At 37.8% G+C, this 16,039-nt stretch overlaps 1 protein-coding gene across 1 annotated transcript; it reads left to right on the forward strand.

The window, feature by feature from the left end:
• Nucleotides 1–1,820: 1,820 nt before the first annotated feature.
• Nucleotides 1,821–15,758, forward strand: LOC140237058 (tetratricopeptide repeat protein 4-like). The gene is made up of 10 exons (XM_072316999.1): nucleotides 1,821–1,953; nucleotides 8,174–8,288; nucleotides 8,868–9,029; nucleotides 9,677–9,822; nucleotides 10,343–10,399; nucleotides 10,896–10,982; nucleotides 11,879–12,105; nucleotides 13,001–13,091; nucleotides 14,649–14,731; nucleotides 15,668–15,758. The coding sequence occupies exons 1-10, from the start codon at nucleotides 1,822–1,824 to the stop codon at nucleotides 15,756–15,758; spliced, it is 1,191 nt and encodes a 396-aa protein (XP_072173100.1). The 5' UTR covers nucleotide 1,821.
• The last annotated feature ends 281 nt before the right edge of the window (nucleotides 15,759–16,039 follow it).

Genomic DNA, 16,039 nt, shown 5'->3' on the forward strand with positions numbered 1-16,039 from the left:
ATAATTTCTTATGTGTTTCTTTGTTTTTCAACTTTTTCAACTTTTGTTTTTTCTTTGTTTTTCTATTGGAAATTGTCACTGACCACTTTTCTACCATAATTAGCACAAAACTAATCAATGAAAGTGATTAATTGTAAAAATAATCGGGTTTTCATGACCTTCATGACAGAGCACCTGTTTTCCATAGGAAATGTACACAAAATCACAAAATTGTGCCCGTTTTGGGGGGGACATTCCGTTACAATAATGGGCGTGTCTTCGTAAAAGTATGCGCGGATGTTGCAAATTTGGTCTCAAAAGTTGTGCGAGACTTGAACAAACAAAGTCAAGAAGCCTCGCAACAGATTTATAGCGCGAAACTTTGAGGGGGGGGGGGGATCCCCCCCCCCCGTCCTCAAAGGGTTAATGTTGCATGAAAAAAAAAAAATCAATTTTCACATAATCTCATAGGGTGGTATGCTTTACTAAGTACAATTGTATTTATCCATATCTTTCTTTTTGATAAACCGACAGTCACTTAACTTAGTGAGTGCGTTCGACATAAATGTATTTCTTCTGTTTCCACGACAACAGGGTGTGCTATATGTATGTATGTGCTTACATGTAGGGCCTACATAGTAGGGTACCTAAGGGGGGGGGGGGGTCACTGTGCACCCCCCCCCCCCAGGACTCCTCGAAACTTACTTGAATTTGTTTTGTTCAAGTCTCACGCAACTTTCGAGACCAAATTTGCAACTTCCCCGCATACTTGTGCGAAGTCACGCCCATTTTTGTAGCGGAATGTCGTCCCAAAACGGGCACAATTTTGTGCTTTTGTGTACATTTCCTATGGAAAACAGGTGCTCCGTCATGAAAGTCATGAAAACCTGATTATTTTTACAATTAATCACTTTCATTGATTAGTTTTGTGCTAATTATGGTAGAAAAGTGGTCAGTGACAACTTCTAGTAGAAAAACAAAGAAAAAGCCCGTTCCTGTTAACATCTTGATTATGTTTTGGTATGTCATGAGGATCCTGAAAATGTAAGTTTCGAGGAGTCCTGGGGGGGGGGGGGATGCACGGTGACCCCCCCCTCCCCCCCCCCTTAGGTACCCAACTATATAGGGCTTTTGACCAAAATGTTTTTAAATGTTTTATAAAAAAAAACAAGAGAAGCAAACATATAATCAACTACGAATACAAATTATCCATAAATGACACAATCGATATGGCTCTCGAAATCCGTGGGTCTTGAATTTCTTTTTGAAAATGCCGATACAGCTGTACTTGTACAAGCTTTGCCTCTCCCATTAAAGTTAGGGCCTACATTAACAATACCAAAGTACTAGTTGAAGAAAGTACAGGACATAGTTATTTGCGAGTACTGGTACTAATTTTGTCCTTAGAGTGGTTTTTGATCTCGTACAATAATTCTGTCTTTCATGCTGGTCAGTCTTCATCTTAGTTGCTGGCCCTCTTCTGTCATAATGAGACAGAAACTGGTTTGAATATATTGCCTGAAGCAGTGCCAAAAACCCTCTGTATGCGTTTGCGTGTTTAATGTGAGAATATTCGTTTTGTTACATACTTTTGGCTTTTAAGGCATTGGTGGATATTTACTCATTTGCTTTGTTTTGTGCCGTATGCGACATTGAATAGGGTAGTATATACGACTTCAGCTCTGGACAGCGGTACTGGTGTGGCTTAGACGTTGCGCAATACCCGCACACGTGGAGTATGCACTGCTTCGTACGTTGGATGTTTGGTGGAGCGTGCGCGAGGTGCGCATGTAATGCAAGTGCGTGCGTGTCCATGTCACTTGTCCATTCAATAGAGTAACCATGGCAGAATCTGCCGATAAAGTCGACGCACAGAAATTAGCGAAAGAACTCGATGAAAAACTTGACAATTTCATCGAATCTCTTCCAAGAAGAAAGTATGATGGTGGACTATCAGAGGAAAACTGGGAAGAGGTAACACACATTCTTTGTAACGAGAGTAAATATTACATGTCGTTTTCTTCACAGTGTTGGTGCGTAGTCCCGTCTGTAGCAATACATGTACGTAAATTTACATGTCATACCGGTAACTCTTGACCGGCATTGTTTCTGGGAAAAGGATCTTAAAAAGTTTTGGTTTAGAAAGTATGGTTTGCGATGTGGTAAACAGAGGAAATAGGGTAAAATTTATCTGCTGAATGTTTTTGTCTTGTTTCTCTGAGTAGTCCAAAATGTTTAGAAGCAGTCGCTCAGCAAGTGTAAAATAATTAGCAACCAGTGTCGAGTGATATTTGAAGAGTTTTCAAGTGATGGATTTGACTGAAAACATAGCAGTTAGAACCCCAGACCCCTCTCAGTCACAGCTCAGATGGTTACAAACCGCTGAAAATCTAATTGTACTGTATTCACCATTTTGAACATGTCAATCAAGAGTAAATATTTTGCAGATTGGGACTTGTATGACAATTTTGTGATTGGTTGAATATGCTAAGCTGGATCTGGCTGGAGAGCCACATCGAGGGAAAGAAGTTGAGAAAGAAATGTCAATACAAAGAGAGAAGATGGTGTTCCCACCTTGCATGGAGATGATCTACAAATCTACAGATTGCACCTGTCTCATGGGAAGCAATTTTTTTTATTTTTTTAATTTTAGATGCTCTTGTCGCAAATATAGGTCAACTTACAAAAGTGAGGAAAATAAAAACACTTGAAAATACTCTCTGTACATGTAAGGTACACAGTTAAATGAGAGGACAGTAGGAAGCCACTCCAGTCAGTCGGCAGCGCTGACATTGATGTATATTTTACTGGTTCCTGACCGGATTAAGCAACAAATTGTCAAGATATTTACATGGATACAAAGATTAGGAGATGGACTACCAAATAAAGCATTTTCATTGAGACGCAAGGTGAATTTGGTATTTTTTTTAACGTCTTGAACGTGTACTGCAGGAATTACTTTTTTCATAATTTTTCAAGCTCAAATTACGCTATGATATTTTTCATTTACAATAATTTGAGTAACATGTGAAGATAGCTTACATATTTTCCTCGAATTTGATACCAAATTTGTAAATATAAGGTGTATTTTTGTTGCCGAAAGCCCAAGGACAAAATGCCCTTACGCAGCTCATTACGTATGCAAGCCTCGAGCGGGCTTGCATACGAGTTGAATAAATACGAGCGAATTATCGGGTGCTGCGGACTGACTGATATGGTGCAGATGTGATAAGATTCCATTCAATACAGTAACCATGGCAGAATCTGCCGATAAAGTCGACGCACAGAAATTAGCGAATTATCGGGTGCTGCGGACTGACTGACTCATTTTCAGATTAATGAACTGTAAACATTCTGATCATGTGCATTACATTAGATAGATTTCCAAGTGTTGGATTTAAAGACTCATTAGAGTGGAATGTAGCCTGTGTAAGTAAAGCTCTTCCAAGATATTCTCAAGTTGCGTTTCAGTGAAACTGAATCTGCCCTTTCCTTGAGTTTATCTGTATGTGCATTTTTTGCTCAACTGAATTTACTTTTGGGAACTCTAGGCAAACTTGGCTGTTTCTGCTTGTGGCATGGTCCATGCAACTCAGATTGTCCACTGGCAGACTCTCTTCGCAAGCTTTTTACGAGTGCAGATCTGGAAGTTTACAATTACCATGTCCCACATGTTCATTTAACCATGTGCAATGATGATGATGATGATGATAATGATGGTGATGATGATGATGATAATAACAATAATAATAACAATTATAGTAATAATAATGATAATGACGATGATTGAAATATAGTGAATTGAATATTTACTTGCTTATGTTTACTTAAGTTCTTTTTTTGTGATTTTTTTTTTTCTGTGCCCTAATAGTCCAGGCTAGGCTCCATAGAAAGTGCACCTAACCTTGTTTTTTGATATATACAATGTTTTTTGATGGTTTCTTATCAATTCGAGGGTGCTGATTCCAAATCCGATTGATGCCACTCGCGTAACCTTGAGCATTTTCGGCAAAACGAAAAAATCCAAAATGGCCGCCAGATATGCTAATTTGGCCATGATAATCCCAGTTATGTCAATTTTATGACAAATTATTCCATCAAAGTTCTATTTTTTTATTTTTGTTCCTTGAGTAATTCTACTTGCACATGCAAGAAATTTTTCATTTGAAGAGGTACATTTAGTATTTTAAAGGGGCTGTACAGTACTGGTTGAGGTGGGGATTCATGTTTTGAACATTCCTAAGTGAGATAATGAAAAGCCTCTTATGAAATATGAAAGAGCATGTAATTTTAAGAAGGATTCAACGTTTATTTGATGAAAATTGGTTTTCAAATGGCTGAGATATCAAAAAAAGTGATAATAATAAAAGGCGACAGGCTACACCTTTTATTAGGATCTCTTTGTTTCACCTTCTTTTTGGATATCTCAGCCATTTCAAAACCGATTTTCATCGAATAAACTGTTGATACCCCTTAGAATTGCATGCTCTTTGACATCTCATAGAGTGGTTTCTGAATATCTCGTAAAACGTTAAAAGCTAAATCCTCACCTCCACCAGAACTGTACACACCCTTTAAGCTTATTTTCAATTCAAAATGGCCGCCACTCCTATACTCATGTACTATATGAATGGCAAAAACATGCATAGAAATAGAAGACGAATTTTCAGTCACATACCTACGATTTTATCAAGTTTTGCATGTGCAATGCAAATCTGATGAGTGCCACTAGCAAAACAAGCAAACCAAAAAAAAAAAAAAAAAACCAGAAAGTTTATAATTTTTAGGCTTATTATATTCTTCTTAATACAAAACTTCAAAATGGATGCCACTCATATACCCCTGCACAATATGAACGGCAGAGCGTGTTAAATAAACAAATTTTCTTTTTTTGTCACTCAGGTACACTGTTTACCAATTTGTGTGCTGATTATAAATCAGAAGGTTGTTACTAACAAAGGCTGTTTTATTTTTTGATGCAAACATCCAAATTTGCTACCTCAATCTGAATTTTTCCCTAGGTATTTGGAAAAATCCACCAAAACTTGAACTGACGCCAACATCAAGATCGTTTATCAGGAATTATTAGATAATGAACATTTGATACTTACTTGCCTTTAGATGTTCAACATCAAAATATTCATTCTGATTTACTGAATTAAAAGGCTGAATCCTAGATGATGACACAAATGGAATTTTCAATTAACTGTCCTGTTCTACATTATCTAAAAGCGATATTATACAAACTTTTCAGTCCCCTCATCCGAGAAAGAACATGAGGCAGGGGAAAGTGGAAAAAGGGACCACCTCACTTCCTGTTGTCAAATCTCTGAAATGAAAACAATGCCCCAAAGTTTTTAATGTTAACCCAGATGAATTACATACGGTAGATGAATTTTACCACCGTTTTTTTTTTTTTTTTTCGGAGTGAATGTGTTTGAGTATAGGCCTGTGATGTCGAGGGAGACTCTGAGATCTGTACAGTGCTGCCTCATTCTGAAAGCAGTGTTATAACAACTTCACAGTGCTTGTCTTTAATCTTCAGCATTTGCAGATTCAGGATTGCTCTCGGTAACCAGACCAGCTGTGTTAGGACTCTAAATGATGGCCTCCTTAATGGTGGCTGTAAACTAACTCCACTATTATAGATGTCTTTTTAACATATATGTGGTGACATTACATTCACTTCACGTAGGAAGTTTGCAGATGATCTTGCCTTTACGTCTCATAGAAAGTCCTTGGATGACATGAGCCGAGTACTGACCCATCTCAAGACAAAAAAGTGGAGTACTTCATCTTCTGGAGACTTTGCCCCAACCTTTATTAGATTATCATCACACCCATGCCTTCCATCTTAGTAACCATCTTCCCAACGCTATGTTCAAGGTAGCCCTCTGTGGCAAGCCTTCCAAGCATAGGCTAAGGAAGTCCACCCTCCTTCACTGGCACTCGATCACTCTCCCTCACACTCCTTAATGGTGGCTGTAAACTAACTCCACTATTATAGATGTCTTTTTAACATATATGTGGTGACATTACATTCACTTCACGTAGGAAGTTTGCAGATGATCTTGCCTTTACGTCTCATAGAAAGTCCTTGGATGACATGAGCCGAGTACTGACCCATCTCAAGACAATAGTGGAGTACTTCATCTTCTGGAGACTTTGCCCCAACCTTTATTAGATTATCATCACACCCATGCCTTCCATCTTAGTAACCATCTTCCCAACGCTATGTTCAAGGTAGCCCTCTGTGGCAAGCCTTCCAAGCATAGGCTAAGGAAGTCCACCCTCCTTCACTGGCACTCGATCACTCTCCCTCACACTGGAAGGAAAGGATGGCAAGTGTCACCAGTACCGTCAACGCATACCCTGACCTTCCAAACACGATAGCATGGGGGGGGGGGGGGGGCATTTCATGAAGCGTTTTGTCTGACAAATTTGTGTGACAAATTTGCTCTCAGCCAGTCAGATGCAAGGATTTAATAGCTTATAACAGTTTGTGAAAAAGAAAAGATCTGACAAAACACTTCATGAAATGCCCCCTTGAACAACCTGCCATCATTGCGCCTGAAATCCCACAAGCCTAGATTTCCCTACTGTATCTTGAAAGCTTTGACCCCAAAACAGGTTGGTGCAGATGCTGGTCTGATGTCATCTCTGATACCACCCAAGTTACCTACAACACTGTCTCTGGCCTGGCAACAAAGCCGCAGGGCTTCAACGGGTGGTGATCAAGCAAGTCTTCATGTCTTCATCCTGTTTCTATGGCAAATAATCGCCCTCTGACCCCTGAGGAAGTGCTGAACATCACCAGATGTGGTTGCAATTAAAACAATTGCACGACTAATATGCATCTTTAGCCTGAGAATTCTGCAAATTTGGGGCTGATGTCGCCTGCTGCTAAACATACAATTAAATGGTTCTTTAAAGACAATAAAAATGACAGTTTTAGTTTTAAGACAAGACTGAATGAGATCATGATGTCAAAGTGTATATTATCAACACCTGGGAACTGTGAGAGAACTGAAAGAGGTATCTCACATTGCTCCTTGGTTGATGTTTAATGAAAAGTTTGTACGGTATTGCATTAAGACAGTTTCGTTCATGCCTTCAACAGTTTTTGTTGTTGTTTTAATTCAAGAAGAAAATCAGGTTTGCTCGATAAATCAAGGCGGCACTTCTAAATTAAATCATATCAAAGTGATGGAGGTTATGATCCATTTCGAACTCGCCTCATAGGACTGCTCCTCCCCCCCCCCCCCCCCCCCCCGAACTCCTTGCTGGAAAAAAAAAAATCTACAATGTAAAGGGTTTTTAGTTGTGTCATTAATGTCCGATGTGTTTTTGTCTGCAACCATGTATCTCTGCACTTACTGTATAGGATTTTTCGGTACTTTGCTAATATGGTTTTAGGGGAATGCAAATTACAAGCTTTGCTTTCTTGCTCAGTTCCCCTCCATTTTCAACATTATTTGATATGTATATGTATCTAGGCTCCTTAATACATTGTGTTAGTATTACATTTTTATATTCAACCGGCATGTAGAATATGATGGTATACTGATTCCTCGCGAGACGTTTCGTGAACTCATATTGTTGAGACTTTTGTTGAGACAAAATGAAATATATAAGAAATTGTGTTCAACATCGTAAGGTTTATGAATATTAAATGCTCATATATGTAGTCCCCCTATATATTGTAAGTGACACCCAACATATTGCACATGCAACACTTTATGATAGCGCAGGTACGGGACTGAAAATACAGTAAATTTGTTCTATATTTCCATGCATATGTTTTGCCATTCATATAGTACATAAGCATAGGAATGGCGGCCATTTTGAATAAAAAAATGAGCTTTAAATGCTAAATGAACCTATATGAAATGAAAATTCGCTTGCAAATGCAGATGGAGTAACTCTAGGAACAGAAATGTACAAAGTTTGGTGGAATAATTGGTCATATAATGCACATTATTGTGTTTATCACGGCCGAATTAGCATATCTGGCGGCCATTTTGGATTTTTGCATTTTGCCGAAAATGCTCAAGGTTACGCGAGTGGCATCAATCGGATTTGGAATCAGCACCCTCGAATTGACATGAAACCATCAAAAAACATTGTATATATCAAAGAACAAGGTTGGGTGCCTTCTAGCCTGGACTATAATGATTTTTCTTCTCTTTTCTAGGAAATTGAGAAAATTCCTCTGTTCATGAAAGAGCTCCCAGAAGACATGAATGAGAGTCCAGATCTGGTTGGTCTGCAAGAGATCAAATACGCCAGTGAAGAGAGCACCAAAGAAGGTGTGTTCTCTTTACTGTAATTATAATATTAATTAATTAATTAAATTTTCAGTCTATCCATTCATTCATTCGTTTCTCTGGGCGATGAGTTAAAACTAAAAGCCCACAATGTCATTTATCACTGTGTAAATCCATGAACAAAACATGCTTTGACACTATGAATGGAACTTGTAGTACAACTGGACAATAATGGAACATCCAAAAAGAACATGCATGTGTTCTTGTTAACATTCCAATTTCTAGAGGCTGTGCATGCATTGTATATTATACTATGGATAACAAAGTGAAGTGTTCATAAGATCCTCTGAAATAAATAGATTATATACATTAATCATTTAATCATATACTAATAGACAAGACAAATTATTTTTCCTATTTGCAACATTGTTGTGCATGGGTAAAAAGAATGAGCCACCATGAAGTTGATTTAGTGATGTGATTCTGCACTCTGAAATTCTTTCTTGTCCTTACTACATGTAGTAACTTTGACACGAGTCAAGCATTCCCCCATAGACATGGATGTACAGTATTCCCTTTGCCACACAGTCTTTTGACATTTGTGTTGTTGCCATCTTGAAGATAATGCTCTGACACACAAGGATGATGGCAACCACTGGTTCAAGAAGAAGTTGTACAAGCAGGCTGTCAGGGCCTACACGGAGGGTCTGAAGGAGAAATGTGGGAACACAGAGCTCAATGCCATCCTTTACACCAACCGGGCTGCAGCTCACTTTCACTTGGGTAAGTTTCCCTGTCATCCAGGGGCTATGGAATATGTCTAGTGTTGGGGGGGGGGGGGGGGATAGGGAGGTAGTGCTCACTTTGACTTTGAAGAATATCTTGGGTTTTCTTAATTTTGTTTTCGATTTCCATTTTTTATAACTGTTGTAACACGGTGACCTAATGAATGATTCATGAGGAGATTACTGTTTTGATAAAGAAATGACAGTTATAAGGATAATGATATAGATAATGATGGTGATGACAACCATGATTATGATAGTGATGATAATGGTAATAATTAAAAAAGTGATAGTAAGAGTGCTAATAATGGTAGAAATACCAATGATGAAACTAGTATCTGCTTAGTTTACCCAGAGTTGCCTCTTTAGGTGTAAGACATGTTTCCTAACGTTTCCAAACAATTGGATTGAGAGGGACATATCATAGCGGATAGAATATCTTGTCAAAGATGTACTTGTATGCTGGGTTGGGTTTGATCCACAGATTTCCTTCTTAACCCGTTGAGGAGAGGCTGATTTTGCTACTACACGTTTTTCCCATGGACACTTGTTCGAGTATACTCGGGACTCATCCTCAACGGGTTAAGAGCTCAGGGCCTTTACCCAACCATACCACACACTGTCTCATCGTTGTGTGGCTCACAGGTAATCACAGATCTTCATTGAATGATGCCAAGGAGGCATTGAACCTCAAACCTGACCATCTGAAGGCAGCGCTGAGAGTCGTCCAGAGCTGTATGGAGCTGAAGGATTACAGTGAGGCGGTCCTGTGGTGTGACCGGGGACTTCAGATATCCTTTGATTAACTCATTGCTGCTCACTCTACCATTTATTTTAATTTGCAGTGTATATCTTTTGTAATTCTATTATTCATCTGCTAACTTTCATTTAAAGGAAAATTCCAGAGCAGTAAAGAGTAAAGATTTATCAGTTCTTGTTCATTCACAAATATGGTCCATTCTCAAATCCTGCTACAGATGACTGATCATTATTTCAAAGTTTTCAGCCATGAATAATTATGTTTTGTACTTCATAGCAGAAGAAATGAATTTTCATAATTCTATTATTTTCTTTAACATGATCGTTAACTCTCTCATTTGTATATTGATATTGACTTTTTAGACTAGCTTCTAACTGATCCAGAATTCCCCTATATGCAAGGAGAATTTCAGCCGATACATTTTACTGCTCTACCTTGTAGAATTCTAATGCAATCAAGTCTTCAGGCCTTTGATAGCTGACTTTTTATTCTTCTACATTTTATCTTAAAAATGACAAGTCAGGTTTAATCTTCCTTGACCGCAAGAGCACAATCATCCCCAAAATGAAGTGATGATCAATACTAGGGCAAAAGCATCCAAGCTGAAGGTGAGTCTAAGCTTTGTAGTGAAAAATTTCTCTATGTCTGATGCATTTCCACAGTTTTTGGTGCCAAGATATTTCTTCCTAAGTCAGCCTTTGTTCACTAAAAGAACTGTACATTTCATGTTGTCACTGGAGCTCAAATAGTGCAATTCGGTGCTAAAGCTATAGTATGAAACAGGACAAATTCTTTAATTTGATTTGCAGAGGAGTTCAGGAACTTTGCATGGCTGTACAAAAAAAGTTTGAAATTCATGACTTTTGAAAGTGGTGTCCGATTTTCCTCCAACTTCACAGATGTGTTCTACCATAATTTCTGCATTAACTCAATCAACGCTCATGATTGGGTTTCATTCCCCTCTAAAGAATATTTTATACGGCCTTTGTATTTGCCATGTGTTTCTTAGGTTGTACTGCATATCTTTAGTTTTTTTATTATTTTGACAGCTAGAGAAGTGTAGATCAAGAGTTCTACAGTCCCTTTTGTTTTTTATTTGAGCAGAAAGCCGCAGACAGGGAGAAGAGGAAAGAGCAGCTGAAGGAGAAGAAACAGCGGGCGATGGATGAGAAGCTTATCAGTGCAATCAAGGTTGGTTAGGTGGAGGAATAACAGGTCTGTTCTATGAGATTAGACTTGACTTAGCAGACTTTTAATGCCCTGAAGGAATATTGGGCAGTATGGTTATCATTTTAAAATTGAAGTTCCGAATGGATCTTTTATTTCATCCTTTATTTGATTGGCTTGCCGTTACTACACAATTTAAAGACAGACAGCTTGAGAAGTACATAAGGAGGCTCTGTAATGGCATTCTGCTGCTTACATGTATGTGTTTATTTTTCCTTGGGAGCTCCAAAATAGACAAAAAGTGGTCATTAATCATAAATGATTATACAAGTGTATACTATGAGTCTGAATATGATGCAATGCCCATAATGTGTCGATAGATGTAATATGACAAAATCTCAATTATACAAAAACACATGATTGTCTTCAAATATGTTTGCAAGAACATATCGGCTCTGAGTAAATACCGATATATACATATTGTGTGTCCTTTACTGGTACATTATTCTAAAAGTTCATACAGTCATTCATATCATGAAATTGTTCATGAAATGAAATTTATTATATAAGTTTTCATTGGATCCAGATAGGTTAGTTTATACAAGTGAAATCAGTTGATATATCATTCGAGGCGACAGATAAGTCGCCAGAACTTGTTAAAGAAATGGACAGACACTGATGTTTTTTTTATTTTTTTATTTTTTTGATTTGGAGATGACTGACTGACTGACATCACACAAAGAATGAACTTTAACCCGTTGAGGACGAGTCCCAAGTATACTCGGGCAGGTGTCTATGGGAAATGCGTGTTGTAGCAAAATCAGTCCGTCCTCAGTGGGTTAAACTACTTAACAAACTTCATGTGACGGTCAAGTGTTCAACCTGTTTTCAGCCAGCCTGCTCTTTTTCCTTGATTGCAGTCACGGAGTGTTAAATTCTGGAAGGAGCCTACAGACGAAGACGATGACGAGGAGGAAGACGAGGGTCAGAAGATCAGGTCCAGTGTGACATCATTGACCTCCAACGAGGTGTCAGGACGTGCCGTCGTCTCCATCGACGAAGAGGGCGTGCTCCACTGGCCGGTTCGGTTCCTGTACCCAGAACATGGACAGAGTGATCTTATCTCTGCCTTCAATGAAAATACAAGGTGCTGTTTGCATGGAATGTTTGTTGTAGGGATACTGTCATACGTAGCGCAGTTGTGGGATCGTGTTAACAATGCCAAAGTTTTAAAAAAAAGTAGTTGAATATTGTGTATACTATGTTTCATCTTTGTAAATTTGTATTATTACTCATATTGTATCAACAATAAAATTAAGAACATATGAAATTTGTCTGTTAGACTAAGTGCAAAAAAATTAATCAAAGAAATTTTTTATGAGGTTGAAAAACCTGATGATTAAGTTATGAACCCATTATAAACAGAAGAGTCTCAATGAGCTCTCCTGAAACATCTTTTCATCAGGTCATGATTATTGATTCAGATATATTCATGTTACATGTGTGTGCTAATTTACTCTTTTGTATAGTTTTCTGTAATTGTGGGCCTTTTGGAGTGCTCAGAAACCAATATGATCATTGTTTGTATCCATTGTATCCCCACAAAATCTATCATCAAATTATATACTAGGAGAAATTAATACTTTGGTTTATGTTTATTTGTTACTGTGTACAAATTGGGCAAGTAACTCTGAGTAATATATGTATAAGGCCCACTCACTTCAAAAAGGGAGAAATTATTATACTGAAAGGAATTCAGCTTATTCTTCATAAATTTCATCAGATAATGTAAAAGTGGAAATTTTCACGATGTGGAGATTCTCACACATTTAGCTCAACAAGAAACTAGGGTGAAAATGAAAGCACAAAAATTTTGCTTGTAATATGCAACACTATTGAATGCCTTGACTGTGCAGAATTAAAAACACACAAAATGAATTTAACCCAGCCGAGCAAGAAAATAACTCACTCAAAATTTCCACTCTTACATTAGGGGACATAATGCGTAGTGTTAATCAGTTGTGCTGTATGTCAATCTGCAGATTTCTAGACCACCTTGAAGTCATGTTCAGTGTGAACGAGGCTCCTCCAGCATGGGATCCCAGCAGGGAGTACAGGGTGGAAAATTTGAAAGTAAGTCCAAAAGAACATTAGCAATGTGTCCATTCATATACGTAACAGGAAAACTTTGTGTTAAGTAGCTGAACACTGGAATGCAGTGGATAGTTGAGACAATGAAGAAACTTGATGTATTCATACAGAAACAATTGTACATGTATTATCATCAAACAGTATTAAAAATAACAGGATTAACCCTAAAAAGACTGGGGGGGGGGGGGGCCTAAAGGGCCCCCCCTTAAGATCTCGGCCGTGGATCGCGTGATCGCGGCGGAAATTTGCACAATGGTAGTGTGCGATGTAATCTACAAGATCGTATAATCAAATTTTACAAAACAGTCTTCTTTTATTTTATTTTGATTAATTATGCTAATTTATGCAAGAAATCAGACTCTTTGATCTAAATCAGTAAATAAAGCTCGAAAAGTGCTCATTTTTGGTCTAATTATTCTTTGTGGCATTCTTAGCAAATGCACTTGAAAAAAAATTCAGTATCAAAATTAATTTCTTATTTATTTTATTGTTTTATGAATTTCTTATGTATTTCTTTGTTTTTTCGACCTTTTGTTTTTCTTGTTTTTTTTTACAAAATTTGTGGCAGACCCTTTTTGAAGCATAATACTCCTAAAACAAATTAATTTTAGCTTATGAGAGTAAAAATAAGCATATTTACATGAACCATGTGAAAAAACTCAATTTGCATTGACTTTGTACGCAAAATCACATTTTTGAGCCATTTTCAGCCTCACGTGCATGTACAAAAAGTTATGTAACTTCAGAACCGTACCCCCGGGCGTCACAAATTTGGTGTCAAAATGTGCGGGAAATTCGAAAGAAAAATGTCATAGAGCATCGCGGCAAGAGCATTGCGCGTTGCCGAGTAATCGCGCGAAATGTCGAGGGGGGGGGCCTTTTAGGCCCCCCCCCCCCCCCCAGTCTTTTTAGGGTTAAAAGGGGAAGGGACTCAGGTGTAATCAGAAAGTACTCATGGCTCTGAGCAAAGCAAGCCAATCTCAGTAACAGTAACAAATAATAAAGTTTGTAGGCACAAGAGATGCTGTGATCTTTAGCAGAAAAGTGAGTGAGTTGACTAGAAGTATTGGAAAAAAAAAATCAAAAATAGGAAAGGGCATTAGGAAGGAGTATGTTGACTCTTCGAAATTTGGTCAAGAGAGATAAAGAGACAATTACACTGAAAGAAGATTTTATATGTTTCATTAGGAAGTTGGATAGGATTAGTGGGATGACAGAGATAGTTATGATGAAAACTATCATACAGATTTCTTGCCTATTTTGTTTGTGACCAGGAATCTGAAATTGTTCCAAGTCACAGATCAGTAGATAACGGTAATTTAATGGAATTATACTGGTGTCATTACAAATCACTTTCTTCAGTTGCCGCACCTTTTCAGAAACGGGTCTTGATATTGCTCATATATAGATAGTATTTGAAAGTTTTGAGTGCAACATTACTGGTAGTGAGAGATGACTTACAAACAAAAGATGAAACAGTGATTTGTGTGAATGGAAGATGTACAATCTGTGATACATCTCCTCCAAATCATCCCACAGATTTACTTTGAAGACTACCAAAGCAACAGCCTAGTGGAGGTGAAGCCAAAACAGACTCTCCTCAAGACGTTACAACATCCAAGGTGGGAAGATGAAGAAAATAGATATCAAAATGATAAATATGATATGGGAATCTCTGCTGATTGATAACGTGACGATGCATATTTTTAGCATGATGATGATCTTTGTAACAATTGGGAATACTTTGTATAGTATTGCTTCTGGGTGGGTTGTTACTATTCCTGCAGTGGCAGATAATGTTGATAATAAAAGTGGAATTAATCAAATTTTAAAACTGCAAAAAGTACATGCATTACAAAGACATTATTATGCCTTGTGGTACAGTATGTACTCAGACTGATAGCTATATGAAGATTATTTATGAGATTTGAGTGAACATTCACCATTTGTTGGAATAAATGAAGTGCACTTACATTACTGACTGTAAACACGCAATTTACTTAATTGTAGATTATAGCTTCATTATCAAATTTAGTACGATGTGATTTGGTAACTATGTCTCCAAAATGGAATAAAAATTCATTTATTGCATTTACTAGTACAGAGCACTCCCGCTATAACGAACATAGTTGTAATGAAATTCTGGATACAACAAAGTAAAATTCAGGACCCCAAAGTGTCATCTATTTATCCTTATTTGTGTGGATATAACAAACTTTTGAAATGTAACTGAAGAAAACTGCCAGTCCAAAGGACTTTGTCATCATAGATGTGCTATTCGCTATGATTACTGTAAAACATTATATTTTCGCGGCATGACATTTTCGCGAATTGGAGCCGTCAACCTTTTTCGTGAGTTGCCTCTAACATTCAATGCGTATAGTGTAGACAAGAACCTTCACATGCATTTTAATTTTTCAAATCTTGGCTCTTGCGGAATTCACGAAATTAAAATGCATGCGAACATTCCTCGTTTAACAGTATATGTAGAGTGTATGACATGGAGTTTCACCATATCACTGTTCTTTATGTAACACCCATTGTCTGTTTTGTTGCAGGTATGTCATAGTCGGCGGTGTTCCCACGTTTTTCCTCCTGTCAACTGCAACTCCGTACCATGAACAGTTCTTACAGAAATATGTCAAATGATGGCAAGACAAGGTGAATGACCTGATGTTTCATGGACATGTTGCTCCTGCGCTCCCTGCTTGGAAGTTTCAGATGGCTGGAAACAGCTCAGTGCATAGCTGTTCAGGATGCTGGACGGAGTCATCCATAGTGATGATGAGGAGCTGTAGAGTCCCATCTTGCCGCATGAGAGCAGCACATGACTGAATAAATTATTCATTCATACGTATGTGAAGACCTACGAACATACATATGTACATACACACATCAATACACCTACTTGAATTCATACATACATACAT

This window comes from Diadema setosum, chromosome 13 (genome assembly GCF_964275005.1).
Source record: "Diadema setosum chromosome 13, eeDiaSeto1, whole genome shotgun sequence".
Lineage (NCBI taxonomy): Eukaryota > Metazoa > Echinodermata > Echinoidea > Diadematoida > Diadematidae > Diadema > Diadema setosum.